General features: G+C 41.9%; 1 protein-coding gene across 1 annotated transcript in view; it reads right to left on the bottom strand.

Annotated features, from left to right (window-relative positions):
• Phex (phosphate regulating endopeptidase homolog X-linked) overlaps positions 1 to 15,516 on the bottom strand; it is a 214,012-nt gene that overhangs the window by 100,077 nt on the left and 98,419 nt on the right. The window contains exon 12 of the mRNA XM_041642476.1: positions 7,104 to 7,205. Coding sequence (XP_041498410.1) covers positions 7,104 to 7,205 — 102 coding nt within the window. The remainder of the gene's footprint in view (positions 1 to 7,103; positions 7,206 to 15,516) is intronic.

Genomic DNA, 15,516 nt, shown 5'->3' with positions numbered 1-15,516 from the left:
CTGCATTTCTAGCTAGAGTCTAGAGAACACCAATGCTGCCAGTTTGAAGACCATGCTTAAGGTGCACTTCTACTAGGATAAATGGGGACTGTGAAACCAACCATCCAGGAATGGAGTCCCAACTTTTCCAACAACCAGCTGGGTGACCATGGACAAGCATGCTTTATCTATATAAATAAATAATTGGAGCTTCCTTGTGGTGGTAGCATGACATCCATGTGGCAGTTATAAAGCATTTTGAGCCTCCAGGTTGGCATATAATAAACAACGCTGTCAGTGTTATGTAAGGAACACAACAATTGTTTCATCTACATAGCAAAACATTACTGGGTCTTTAGGAGGAGTTCTGTGCAGAAAATCTCATGTTCATAGTTCCTAAACACCGATGTGGAATCAAGGGACAGAGGGGGCCAACCAAGAGCCTTCAACTCTCTAGCAAGAGCATTCAGCAGATAGAGAGAGCATTATGGACTAGATGGCCTGGATGGGTTTCCAGTGTCCCTGCTCACTGAGGCACTTCATTGTGAGAGGTGATAGAAAGACAAGACAGGCCAACAGGGTGGGAAGAACTCCATAAACTTCCTTCAGTTCTATTAACTCAGCCATGGTGGGAGGAAATGGCCACCTGTGGTCACCTAGAGCCCCATCAGCAATGGTATCCCTCTGAGGCTTCATCAAAAACGCTGATCCCCAGCATCACTTTACAGCCATTGAACCAGATTCCCTGGGGTAGGGCTGGATCTTGTTTCAATGAGCATTCCTGGTGGTGCTAATGCACACTCAAGTACAAGAGGTTAAATTATGGGCTGGAGAGATGGCTCAGAGGTTAAGAGCATTGCCTGTTCTTCCAAAGGTGCTGAGTTCAATTCCCAGCAACCACATGGCAGCTCACAACCATCTGTAAGGGTTTGGTGCCCTCTTCCGGTGTGCAGGCATACACACAGACAGAATATTGTATACATAATAAGTAAATAAAAAATATTTTTTTAAAAAGAGGTTAAATGACCTAGGTATGTGCAACCATTGATACAACATTACTATCTATAGTTTTAAATTGAGAACCATACAATTATCTATCTCTCATAATATTTTAAGTAAATTTATGATTTTTTGTTGACCTACATTCATAGCTACCCTTGGCCATGAAAGCACCCCCAAACATTATTTCCATGAGGCTCTGAATTATAATCACTCCCATAAGATAGCATATAGAATGTATCAAACTCCTACTTACAGTACATATGCATACATACATAAATACACATCCACACACACATCACACTAAGATAACAGTGCGGGGAGCTGGAGAGCTGACTCAGCAATTAAGAGTACTCATTGCTCTTGCAGAGGATCTGGGCCCAGTTTCTAGCACCCACCTGGCAGTTCAAGCATCATTACATCAGTTACAGGGCATGTGATGCCCTCTTCTGAACTCGGCGGGCACAAGGCGAACAAATGGTATACCTGCATTCATGCAGGCAAACATTCATACACATGAAATTGAAACTGTTTTGCTTTTGACTTTCGTATTTTTGTTCATTGTTCAAAAACATGAAGTTGGGTAGATACGAAGGTAAAAAGGATTTGGGAGGAGTTGGAGGAAGGAAAAGAATATGATTAAAACATATGGCATGAAAGATGTAATAAAATAAATAAACCATTAAAAACAGAAATAATCGACTTGCTTAAAATCATAAAATCTAAATCCCAGAGTTAAGCAACTACCTCCTTTAGAATAGCAAGTCCTTCAGTAGGTAAGCTCTGAGGTAGGCAGTGACTTCACAGTTTACAGATGTGAAAACTGAGGCGGGAATAGGAAAGATTAAACCATCTCCAAAAAGGCATGTAACTCCTAAGGGGTGAAAATTGGCTTAGAATACAGACAACGTTCCATCCAGCTAACTTCCCCACTGTCCTTCCTGTGGACAGCAGTGAGGCAAAGAGATCTAATGAAGACAAACCCTGCCTTGGCCTGCACGTCTGTGAGACGGAGACTGAAAGATACATGGACAGGGTGGAGAGACAGTGGATGCAAACTCGTCATGGTGAATACTAGAAGCCAGAGAAAAGCAGGAAGCCAGAACAAGGACATAGTTTGCATGCTCTCTGTCCCCGATGACTCCTGGGAGTAGATGCAGGAAGCAGGGGGGGGGGGGACATGGGACGGGACGGGACGGGATGACTGTATTCTTGAACATTCTGCAAGTCTACTGGAAGCTATAATAGGGAGGGGTATGAGACACTCTGGCAAAAGCCTTTCCTCCCCAAAGCCATTCCAAAGGAAACCATGTGGTGCGACAGGAGAAGAGTCACCAAGGGAGAGGCGCTGCTGAGAGCACCTGTTCTAAGTAACAAGTGATGAGAGGCTCAGAAGAAGCCTCGCCCAAGGGCTTACAAGGTCATGCGTAAAAAAAAAAAAAAAAACGGTTCTGGAAGTAAGACAGAGGAAGAGGAAGGGGCAGGGTGAGCACCCTGAGGGAGTGAGGGTCTTAGCTTCTTAAAGCTTCCGCTCCTAGGCTCCCACGGCTGCTTTACAACTCTCAATATTAAATAGCCTTTGCCTCCTAGCACAGTACCCATAGCACTCCTCCATTAGCCTCGGTAGGTGAGGCCTCCGGCAAAAGAGGGGCTGCAACTGATCCCCCCCCCCCCCCCCCCCCGTCCCAAATCCGCAGCTTCCAGCCTGGTCCTTGACACATGGAGGGTGTGCTGAAAATGCCTGTGGGATTGAGGGTGCTGAAAGAATTCAGGCGTCCAGAGTTAATGAAACGCACTGTTACCTTAAAGGCAAGGAGGCATGAGAAGAGGACTTAACCCAGAGGCTGTGTCCTCATTAGCCGCCTCCTTGGGGTAGAGCCAGAGACTGGGATTAAAGCACACTGTGTTTGGATAGGGGCAGGGGATCAAAGAAACACCAGGAGGGGTCTTCAGAAGTGACCTGTCACTTCTGAAGGAAAGTAGGCAGTGAAGGGCATTTTGCCCAGGAAGCTCAAGCCCACTGGGAAAGCCCCCCGGGAACTTGTATAGAACCTGCAAGAGCCAGGAGAGAGCAAGGGCAGGTACTGGCCAACTTCCATCAATTGTCGCCAGCGAGGAGGGAGGGGCTGATGAGCCTTCCGAATGCTGTGCCACTCACAGTAGGCTCCGGTGGGACAAGAGAACCTTGGGCAGAATTCAGGGGCCTGCAGGTAGAAGCCAGACAGGCATGCAGGGAAGTAGCAAGGACAAGGGGAGTGTCCCCCAAACTTTAGAAGCCTCAGAATCCCCTGAGCTCACCCCACCCCTAATCTTCTTTAAACAGGTTTGTAAAAATGTGCCTGCTTTACAAGCTCCTAGGTGCCACCTTCAGAACCGTGGGCTCAGAAGGGAGAAGCCAGGCTCCTAACGAGTCAGTACAGATTGCACGCTGTGCAAGCCTCAACGCCTGAGACTGGCAGAGTCTACTAGTGACAAAGGCAGAGAGGTGAGGTACACTTTGCTTTGCTCTCTGCAATGGAAATCTTCCTACCTCACTCAAAGCCTGTGCGTGGGAGTCGCATGCTTCAGGAGTTGGGAACAGGCAGCCAACTTCTCTGCACCTGCTGTGGCCAAGGCCACAGCTACTCCCTCACGCCACCCTCAGGACACAGCCTCTCCATGTGTTGTGGGCTGGTATTTTTTTTTTTTCCTTCGGTACGGGCTGACAAGCTTAGACCCCAGGTGCAAAGAGTACACGAAAACAGTTCAGAGGAGCTGCAGGATTGTGCTACATAATTAATTCAGCTAGGGAACAAGCCTGAGCCAGCCGCTCTCGGGAAGCTGCTCCTCAGAGCTGACTCAGAACTGGCCAGGCAGTCTGAGTCCCTTGCAGCCCAGCCTCCGAACCATCAGAACCATCGCACAGTGACCTTGTGGGACTCCTCCTCAGCTCTGAACAAGGTGAAGCCTCCAGAAGACACCCAAATCGCTCAATTATCACAGTATGCCCACTCAAAGGCTATATTAACCTGAAAAACAGCAGGCCTCCTTGTCCTCTGTGGAAAAACAAAACGAGACTATGAATTTGAAAGAAATTGAGGAGGACTATATTGGGAGAGTTTGGAGGGAAAAAAGGAGAGGAAAAATGATGCAATTATAGTGTAATCTCAAAAAATAAAAGGAAAAATTAAAGAGCATGTGCTTGCCAGGCACACAGCATCCTAAATAAAAAGTGGTACTTAGTTCCCAATATATTTAATTTCCCCTTGAAATCAACACAGTGAGATTCAAAAGACAAAAGTAGCCCTGACCTCTCTCCAGAGAGGAGCGGCAAAAGGCGGGGAGACAGATAACAAATTTACCCTTCAAGGAAGCAGAGGCATATCCTCATTTATCTTTTACAGTGATCACCCCTAGCAAAAAGGACAAAGCCCACCCCCACACTTTCGTTTTGAAATAGGGTCGCTGCCACAAAAGCTAAGTGGTTAGGCCCTCAGACCACTGCAAGTATCTGAGCTTCCCTACCACTCAGTTACGGAGGTTGGTCACGAAGGAAAGCTGAGGTCAACACCTCTTAGGAGGTGCTTTAATTAGCTGCAGTTCTGAGCTTCACGGTGAGAGAAAGAAACGCTTCGACCCCTCACGAATCAGAAAATTTTTTACAGCTTTGCCAATGGGTAGCGAAGTGAGTCAGCATCAGCCCAGTGTGGGCACTATTATTATTGATGAGAAATCTTCCGCTTGGGTGATATACTGCATACGACACATGCCCAAAGAACGGTGCCAAGTCATACCAGGAAGGGAAGGCAAATTATTCCCCTCCACTTCAAATGCAGGCAAATCCTGTCTTAATGCAGGGGCTACTCCATATCAGAAAGACAAAGCCCAGAGACGGGCAGAGATTTCCATCTAAGACTCAAAAAATTATTAGGCAGAGTCTCTTCTTTCTTGTTGACTATTAAAAAGGCAATCAAGTTGAGGAAAGCAGAAGGAAAAGGGGGGCTGAGGGATGCGGTGAGAAAAATACATTATTTCAAAAACAGCCCCAGAGTGAAAAGCAGTACAAAAGCCTGCAGGCAGCTTCTGTCTTCTTTGTCAGTACTGTGAGCTCCACCTAGAGGTCATTTCTAGAATCGCAAGTTAATTCAAGTTACAAAAAGAGAAATCTACGTTTTCTGGGGTCCAGGGCTGATACTGACTGGGAGAACTGATGGATATCCTTGGACAACACCCTGTTTCTTGTCTCGCCTTACTGGAACTTCTCTGAAACTTGAGATGCAAGATCTCCTCAGGGAACCTAATGAGCTCCGGAAGGACAATTGCCTTTGATGTTTGTGCCTGTCAGGCTGCTACTGGAGTTCCTGGCAGGTTGAACTCAGCTCAAAGAAAGCAGAATGTTCAAAGAATACCTTTAGAAGGGAAAAAGTGACAGTTATGGTTGAAATAAAATAAAAGACTGGCGAGAAACCCAGAGGGCCAATGGAACATGTCTAATATTAGAAAGACTGAGAATAGTTTATTTCAAAGACTCATGGACCACTTGCTTAGAGGACCCAGCTACAAGACAGTCTTTCCCTAACTTGACACCAACAAGTACGCTGAAGTGGTCTTAATTTCTATTTCCGAAAAGTTGATTAGAAGCTCCCAAATATTCATAACTCACTCATTCATATGCTTTCTCTCTCCCTCTCTGTCTCCATCCCTCCTTCCATCCTCTCCCCCTCTCTTCACACCAGTTGTCCTGTGAAAATTGATACTTTAGGACTCCAGGCTACAGCAAAGGGCACCTAATACACTGAGCAGGACAAATACAAGATACATCCTGCCCCACACACCACAAGCTAGCTCTGCCAATAAACCAAGCCTTCAAGAAACAACAATGTGGTTGGTGCCAAAAGTTTCATCTACCGTATGGAGAGTGCCCCCCCCCCCCCACAGCCCGTGTGTTCCTGCCTCCTCCAGCCTGGGCCGTACGTGACCTAAAACAGCTTTGAGAGATCATGCAGAGGAAAAAAAAAAAGAAGCAAAATTACCCTTTCTGTTCTTTCACTTCAACAAGGGGGCTTGGTATTTATAGCATCGCTACAGTGAGAATTTCCTAGTTTCTTGACCATAACCCAAAAATACTGGGCTCATGATGACTCAAAGCAATAGACCTAATGATAATAGTCAGAGGAGATGGTAAAAATCACAAATGCACAGACCCCCAACTTGATAAACTAAAGCAATCATTGCTAATGATGTGCCCAGCACAATCTTGCATTTCCATGTTCCAGTGGCAACTGCTCTCATCGGGAAGATTTCAAAACCCCCTCTCAAAGGAAGAAATTTCATTTCAGAGCCTTTCAACTACAAAGTGGCATCCGTAGGGAGTACAGCAAGTGTACGCCCTGGCCCTGACCATTTGAATTCCAGCTCCAGAAGAATTTCTCCAATTCAAGATGGGCCCCTTCATAATTGGTAGACAATGCAGCTGTTCAACGGTTTCCCTGTTTATTCCTTTATCTTGTCACACAGCATCAGAGAATTTTACCAGGCATCACACGTATCCACTTGTGGCAGGAACTAGTTGTTTCTAATACTCCACAGTACTCTATGATCACTCCCATACCGCTGATATGCATGCTTTCTGGGCCATTTGGGGAACGTGATGGGCTAGGAAGCACATGTGTTTTACTGCAGGAAAGGACTTGCCTCAGGACGTTTGCACACATCAAGCGCAAATGGAGAAGACACGTGGACAATATGGGGTTTTCTTCTGCGCAACTTGAGGGCCCTTCTGCCAGCTGCTTCCCATGGCTCCCCACTGCTCTGCATTCTGCCGTATCCAAAGATGGTTTATAGCACAATTCACTAGGCAGTAAGCCATGTGGCTCTTACAGACGGCAATTAAGAGCGAAAGAAAGGCTGAATTACATGGCATTTGAAAATACAGTTAGAGAAAGAACAAGTCGGATCTTATTTTCTGTTACCTCCTGGTGATGAAATCTATGTGTTCATCCAAAAGAACACACCTACTTCTGGGGTTATTTGGAGCCAACAACTCAGTCAATAAAAAAAATCAACTGCACAGTCAATGTCAAGCATGAAAATCCATTAAACAGAAAGTCGGGTTTTTTTTTTCTTCCATCAAAGGAAATCCTTACCTTTTCTTGAGCTTTCCTTTTTGTTCCCGCATCCATCCATTCATTTTCTTTCTCCAGCATGTCAATAAAGGCCCAGCGAACACCCTCAATCAATTCTTCCATCTATAAGAAAATACCCCCCCCAAAAAAAGCAGAAACTTCAGACAAGGTTTCTTCAACCTAAATCAAGTTACAAAAAATAAATAAATAAAAATACTGCAAGGTTCAAAACCGGGAGTGGGAGGGGGGCTTTCAGCTCAATTCCACGCTCTGATATTTTTTGGGGGGGAGCATCTGTGAATGGATTGTGCAGGGAGGTTGTGGAAAACCCACCAGAAGCTACCACTAGTCAATCACTTACCTATATGGAGCTAAGAAATGGGTCTGTCCTTATCAAGGTAACAACCAATTTCAGTAATTTCATAAGAGTAGGGGAATGAGCTCAGTGGTAAAGTGAGTAACTAACAAGTGCAAGGCCCTAGGTTCTAGTCCCAATGCCACACGTGCGCGTGCGCACACACACACAGAGTTTATTAAACCCCAAGGGTGTTAAGCAAAAGCACGAGCTGTGCATCTTAGATAGGCATTACCAAGAAAGTGAGCAACAACTGAAGGAGCTATTGTTAAAAGAGACTCACACAGGCAGATAGAGTACCCTAAAGGACATCACACCAGCATGAATTAGATTTCTGTTAGGACCCCCAAATGTCCCTAAATTCAGTGACAGGAAGTTTTCCGAAGGGCTTTTTCCAGAGCATTTAAAGAATGAGATCACATCCAGGTTAAGGACACATTTGCTTTGTTGAAGGCCTCAGCAGGGATGGGAAAACTGGAGGAAGAGAGACGCTGCTGCAGGGTGCAAGGAGACCCCACCATGTATGTATGTATGCCACATAGTCCCATTCACCTGTGAAAATGCCGTCACTTCCTTAATGAAATAGCCAGTAAAGCTCAAACCCTGGCATCTGATCTCTGGATTATATTTGTTGTTGAGATTATGGACCTATAAATAAATTGTTAATTTTTTTCTAAACATCCCCTTTTATAAGGAATTGTCAGCATAAAAACTCACTTTAAAAGAATTTCTCTCTGTGTGTTTAATAAGTTTCCACTATGTTTTCAGTTCAATAACAGTTGTAAGAGAACAAGAGCTGTAAATCAGTGGGCTGGGTTCCATCATATGTAAATAAGAACAAACAGCAGATGGGAAAGGGGGAGCCTCACAGCTATTTCTTCCCAACTTAGGGAAAACACTAAAAGAAAGAGAAAGCTCCAGTTGGGATCCAGGCATGACAAGAACATGAAATGACAGGAGAACAAAAGCCTCTTCAAAATCATTAAGTCGTAGTTCTCAACTTTATGATAATACTGGGATCTTGGAGGAGCTTTAAAAGTCCTGACAAAAAGTGATTTAAAAGAAAAAAAAGAATGAATGGGTGAATTTTGGAGCCTAGGCATCAGGACACGGGCATTGTTGGTCCTAAGGTTCAGCATGGGCAGTGGCCATTTTGAAAGCTCTCCAGGTGAGTCCTATGTACACAAAGGGTTACTCCGCGAGCATTTCGGAAAGTCACTCATTTTTATAAACAAGAAAGCTAGAAGTTGAAGAACTACGTGAATTCCTACAGCTAGTGAAGGTCAGAGCCAGGCTTGACCACAGAGCCTAAATGACAAATATGAGTGCAGAGCTTCTAGAAGCTTCAAAGGTTTTCCCCCATGAATCAGAGGAACATGCCACGGACATAGCAAGTAATCGAGAGTCAGATGCAGAAGCAACCATTCCTAACAGGAAGTCTGACAAGAGGGGTACAGAAATGCCACAAAGCCTCCCAGAGACCACTACATCTTTTGCTTATGCAGTACTTAACACCCTTAAAACTTGATGCGCTCACCAAGTTAGATATCACCTGCATGCAGAAAGAGCAAGGCTGTCAACCTCAAATCAGAGGGGGATACCAGAAATGGAAAGAAGGGAGTAGAGTTGACCAATTTAGTGATGGGAGAAATAGAACCACATGAGTCATAGCATGTGGAGAAGGGAGAAAATCAGGGAGATGGGGCAACGCCCAGGCTGTAGGCAGGGACAATGCAGCGGATACTGCCAGCACTCTCTAAGACGAACATATGAGCGAACAAGAGAGATGAACGGCAGTGTGATGAGGAGGGTGCGGACATGGAGATAGCAAATCTGTGTAACCCAGCAGAGGAGATATGAAAGAAAGGAAAGAGGGGGACACTGGGACAACGGGGCGGTCTGAGGCTTGGGATGGTTTTGTTGACATTGCTGCTGCTTGGTGTGGGAGCTCTCTGTGTTCTAACACCAACGGACACATTGAGAAAGGAACTGAAACTACGGCCTTGGCGATTTCTGGGCCTTATAACAGCTATCAAATGTATCAAAGGCTTAAGAATAGAATTTCCCACAGGTTTTCCAAGCTCTTTGTCCGTAATCTGCTGACTGGCATTCCAAGTGGAAATACACTGAGGCAAACCGATTTCAGCTTATTGTCTGAATGAAGAATGACAGTTTACTCATATGTAGAATTCCTTCTCCCCCTCCCTCTTCTGTCCTCCCTAAAGCAACACTTTGATAACTCACTCTGTGGCTTTCATCTACTTCAAAATGTAAGTAAATCACTTCACTTCTTGCTACCCTTGGTCCTTCTTTGCCCTTGAGAACAACTTCAGGTGTTCTCATTCTCTCTCCGCACCGCCCCCCTCTTTCTCTCCTCTCTCTCTCCTTTATGGATTTATTCTATAATGTTTTCTGTGAAATGGTACTGAACCACCCTAACAGATTTCCAGAACAAGAGAAATATTTTCAAAGTATCGATGTCATTGTTTGGCATGTCAATGCAAGTAAGATAATGATTTTAGCATGCTGGAACCAGGAAGATAAATCATAGAACACTTTCGATTTTCATCTTTAGACTAGTCTACAACTCGCACAATAACATTGCCTTCAGTCAAACTGCACTCCTAGAGACAGTAAAAGCCTGACATGATTTTTAAGTAAGGGGGAAGGAGAAATAATATTTGTTCACCAAACCTTGACCTTATGCCCCAAGAGTCACCATGAAGCATTAATGGAAATCACTTAAAGATGAAGTCAGCAGGTTAAGTTAGCCACACAAATTGTTTATTTAGAGTCAAAGACCAAAATGCAACATACGAGAATTAACTAAAATATTACTGCAATAAAATCTCTCACCTTCAGGTTAAGGGCCTTGCAGGAAAAGCAACTTCTGAAAAGCATCTCTCTGTTTCAGATTTTTCTGAATTAATACTGAAAGTACAGTTCATTTGGTTGGTCTATGGCAGTGGTTAGTTCTCTTCCTCAACCATGTCTGTTTCAAACTTGGCTCTCCTCATTCTTTGTACCCCATTATTTGGGTCATAACATCCTATATCAGATCATAGAAAATTTCACCTGTATATATAACCATGTTATTCTTCTATCCTGAGCTTTTAAAAAATGAGGCTTTCCTATCATGTCCTTCCCACTCCCTCGTCTCTCTGTTCTCACCTTTTCTTCCCACACATAGGCATGGGAAATTTCCCTTTCATATAAACAGGTAGTCGTGGTGCATGCTGACAGTGTTTTGTGATCAGGGGATTGAGTTTACCCCATGAATGGTTATAGTTCCCTTCCAGTCTTTGCTTCCAGCTATAGAGAAACCCTATAGAACCAATTCAAATCCTTCATGTCCATGAATCCCATCCCGATGTTTCAATCCCTCTTGGAGTTCCTCTTAGGCTTATAATAGGAACAATATGAGTATATATGATGCATGATTGTTTTGTCATTTATATTTATCTCCTAACAAAATATAGGAATGTTGAGAATAAGAACCATGACATAGATCAAATGAGACTATAGATATGTAATATATTATATGTGTGTGTGTGTGTGTGTGTGTGTGTAATATAGGTACCCTGAAAATTAAATTTTCCATAACTTTTATGATTTTATATATCACATATGATTTTTACATGGTTATTTTATATCTCATTTTTATACCTAATACTGACATTGAGCAGATGCTCAGTAAAGACAAATTCATCACTTCATGCTTTTCAAACTCTCCACTGGAAGTTTTAACTAGAGAAACTAAGTAAGAACTAGAAATAGAAGGCATACAAACAGGAAAGGAAGAAATAAAAGTATCTCTGTTTATAAATTATGTCTTCCTATATGCGGACAAACCTAAAACTTCATAAAATAACTCATAAAATGATAAATTCAGTAATATTACAAGATATAAAATAAATGCACCAAACAACTAACACATTATATCCCAATAAAATTGATGAGAAAGAACTTGTAAAAGCAAATCCATTAACAATAGCTGAGAATTAAAATATGTAGGACTAGATTAGCACAGGAAGCAAAAGAGAATTGCAGTAAAAGTAGAGTGCCGTGTTTAAGGAAAGAAGGAGAACTAAAAACTGGAAATACCTCCCATTTTCATGAAAGGAATAATTAATATTGTTAAAATGTCAACGTTACTCAAAATGATTTATGGATTCAAAGCAATTCCTGAGGGGAATACCAATAAAAGTTTTTTTACAGAACTAGAAAAAGCCATCCTGAAATTGTTGCAGAAGCACAGAAGACCCCAAATAGCCCAAATAATCCTACGGAAAAAAAGAGCAAAGCTGAAGGCATCACAATATCTAGTTTTGAGACATACTACAAGGCATAAGCAAAACAGCATGGTATTGGCATGAAAACAGACACACAAGCCAGTGGAACAGAACAGGGATGCCAGAAATAAACCCATGCATCTACAGCCAACTGATTCCCCACAAAAGGCCAAAAACATACATTTTCCTCATCAATAAATGATCCTGGGTAAAGTGGATATTCATATGTATAATACTGAATTAGATCCCCGTCTCTCACTTGGTACTAAAATGAGCTCAAAATAGATCTGAGAAACAGAGGACATAGAAGGAAACAGAAAAAAAAACAGTCCTAAACACTGGTGTAGATTGTGAAATACTTTCAGTATGATCCGGAAAGAACAAGAAACAAAAACAAAAAAACAGGATTGGAATTCATCATACTAGAAAGCCTCTGCACCACAAAAGAAACAAAATGAAGAACCAACCTAGTAAATAGAAGAAAATATCTGTGAACTAACCATCTGATGAAGTATTAATATCCTAATCATACAGAGTACAAAAAATAAATAGAAAGACAAATCCTAAGGAATTCAATTTTAAAATGGGCAAATAATCTGACTAGATATGTCTCAAAAGAAGAAATATAAGTGGTCAAACAGTATATGAAAGAAAAATGCAGGGTTATTAGCCATTAAGGAAGTGGAACTCAAAGCCCCAGTATCATCTCATCCGGCTGTCTGCGATGGCTATTATTTTTAAATAAAAAAAATTGCTGGTGATGAAATTGGCAGGCTACGTGTGGACATTTTAAAAATGTAAGTCAACTTGAAAGTAGAAGAGTAATTATTAGAGGTTGGAATGTGAAGAAATAGGACATGAGAAGCTAGCTTTGATTGGTGTGCCTTGTATACACATACTAAATCATCATAGTAAGCAATTTTGTTAACAACAAAAAGCTACTTCTAGTAGATACTCAACAAGAAACTGAAAATTAACCAAATGTTTTCATGTGTGCAAATCTTTAATACTCATCTGATATAAGAGAAAATATAAAGCTCTCTCACATATAGCATGTGATTTCCCAAATCTAATGAACAGATTTAACAATATGGACCTTTAAAAGAGGGAAAGGTACATGCCATCCCTTTTTAAATAAAGTCAGTCTTTAAAACAGACCTATTCAAATTGAGTGATTCAAAACTGAATCCATCAATGAATAATAAATCCATCTTTACATTACTGGGAAGGTTCACAGCAAATGTCTCTAGAATGGCTATAGCCTGCAACCAAATGCAAACTTCACTAAAAAAAAAACAGGTAGTTTGGTGAGTTACCCTAGTCTACTCTTAAATTAGTAGTATCAACATTACATTTGAAAAATGACAAAAAATGGTGTGTGTATATATATATATATGTGTGTGTGTGTATGTGTTCATACACTTGTGTGTATTTTATATACATATATGTGTGCATACAAATATATATACATATTATATATTTGTGCATATATATACATATCCATACCATTAATATAGAATAGAGTTAGATTCCTCTACTTAAAACCACTTGATTAATGAAAGAGAAGAATGGACATCATTATTAATGTTGGTAGTTAACTAAAAATGGGTTATATTCTCAGGAAAGGGCAACTGTCATTTTAGCGGAAATATAGACATTAAGTGAATTCATAAATATTACATATTCACTGATTCATTGGCCTATGAATATTTAAATAAATGAGTTTGAATTAGCTTCTGATAAAAATATAATAATAGCATCGAGATAAGTGAAGAATGAACCTACAATGGAAGTGGAACAAATGGTTAAGTCAGAAAGGAAAACGTCTAAGGACAGAAACTGCTGTGGTTTCTGGCAGCCAAGTGAGCTAATAAATCATATCAGACTGTCAGGATTAGCAAACTTGCATAGCCATAAACATGCTGGCCAAAGAAAAAAGGAATCTGCAATTATTTGGGCCCAAGCAATGCTATAAAGCATGTTAGTCTGGTGGCACAAGAGTTTAGCATGTCCTTTTATCAAAAGCTACACATCTGTAAGACTGGGCTAGAAACAGGAAGGATATCATTTTGACCAAATATGAATATACAAGCTGTTTCCTATTTTATAACTTATCATGTCCTGCTTGCCACTTTCAGAGGGAATGGATCATAAACCAGAATCATATCTACAAGTTAACAATGTCATCATAATGGCTCAGCCCTTGGCCTTAGCTGTGGTAACAATACCCTTTCCCCCAGCAAGTAACTGTGTTTGGCCATTCCCAATGTTCAGATCTGATTCAGGGCACAAATACTTTCAAACAGTAAATGAATCTCCAATACCAGGCTTTTGCATTGCATAGGTCTGAAACAATTTTCTTGCCCAGATGGTGACCAATAAAATGTGTCAAAAGCAACATTGTCCAAGACATAGACAACAAATGTGCAAAGTGGGCCAAATACGTCATAACCATGGCAGCACACTCAAGGGCAAAGCCAAGAGTAGTGTCCACACTTATTTCAAAAGAATTCCCGATGAGACATCTAAATTACTTCTTTTGCTGGATGTCATTTTACCAAAGATTGCATAAGTGAGTTGTCAGCACTGGGGTCTGAGGATATTTACTGCAACAAGACTCATCCCAGAGAGAGCCGTGAAGCCTGGATCTGCTATAGTAATTATATTTGGCTCCTTGAGTAGTTTCTTGAGACTCTCCTACAAGCCAAACTAATGTTAAATGATAGGGCAACTTCTGAAATGTGGCCAAGCCAATAGCATTTCAAAAGGTATTTATTCCAGGGATGGCCCAGCATTTAAGAAAGCTTGCTGCTCTTGAAGAGGATCCTAGTTTGGTTCCTAGTACCTATGTTGGGGCAGCTAACAAATACTTATAACTCCAGCTTTAGGGGATCTGACTGACCTCCACAGGCATCCACGTGCATATACATGTATGAACCCACAAACACACACAAAAAAAAATACCTTTTATTTGAAAAGAAATGTAGCCTTATTCCAACTGAAAACTCCTACACCAGGATCCATGGAAGCCTAGCAATGACAAGATTCCCTATACTTCCCTCACTCCAAAACAGATCCGAAAGAGGAAATCTGCATGTAGAAGATGCCACAGCCTGTATCAAAACCTTCATATGACAAGCTCTACCTTTCCTGCCAGTGCTAGGCTAACACATGCTGGCTACTTACGGTGTACCACAGATTGTCTTGAGCCAACTCTAAGGATTATCTCGTTTAAGCCTCACCCCAATCCAAAAAGGCAGCAGGTACTGCTTTATCTCTTTCTGTGATATTCTGAAATCATAGCTTGATTCTTGCACCCTCTGCTTTACCTATAGCCCATGTTATGTGGCTTTCGATCCTTTCACTAAGAAGCACAGCTCGGTAATCTGGCCCTGCCTTGTGGTCTTTGGTCAAGAGAATGCATACACAGCATTTGCGTTAGCTACTTGTCTCGTTACTGTGATAAAATACCAGGAGGGAGGGTTTAATTTGGCTCACAGTTTGAAAGTATAGTCTATCCCAGTGAGGAAGAAATAGCATCAAGAATATGGGGAAGCTGGTGAGGTCACATGCAAGGTTAGCAAACGAAGAACAGCAAATGTTCACTTCCTTCTTATTCAGTCAGGGATTCCAGCCCATGAAATGGTGCTACCCATACTTAAGCTGGGTCTTTCCTCTTCGACTAGACCTGTCTAAAAAAAAAAAAACCCTCATAAATGATGGAGGAAGGTCATTGGCCAATAAAGAAACTGCTTGGCCCTGTGGGTGGAGTAAACAGAACAAAATG

Source organism: Microtus oregoni, unplaced genomic scaffold (genome assembly GCF_018167655.1).
Source record: "Microtus oregoni isolate MIOR12 unplaced genomic scaffold, Mior012 000074F_ref0000038, whole genome shotgun sequence".
Classification (NCBI taxonomy): domain Eukaryota; kingdom Metazoa; phylum Chordata; class Mammalia; order Rodentia; family Cricetidae; genus Microtus; species Microtus oregoni.
The sequence above is the reverse complement of the archived record's forward strand: the minus strand, read 5'-3'. Positions and strand labels throughout refer to the sequence as shown.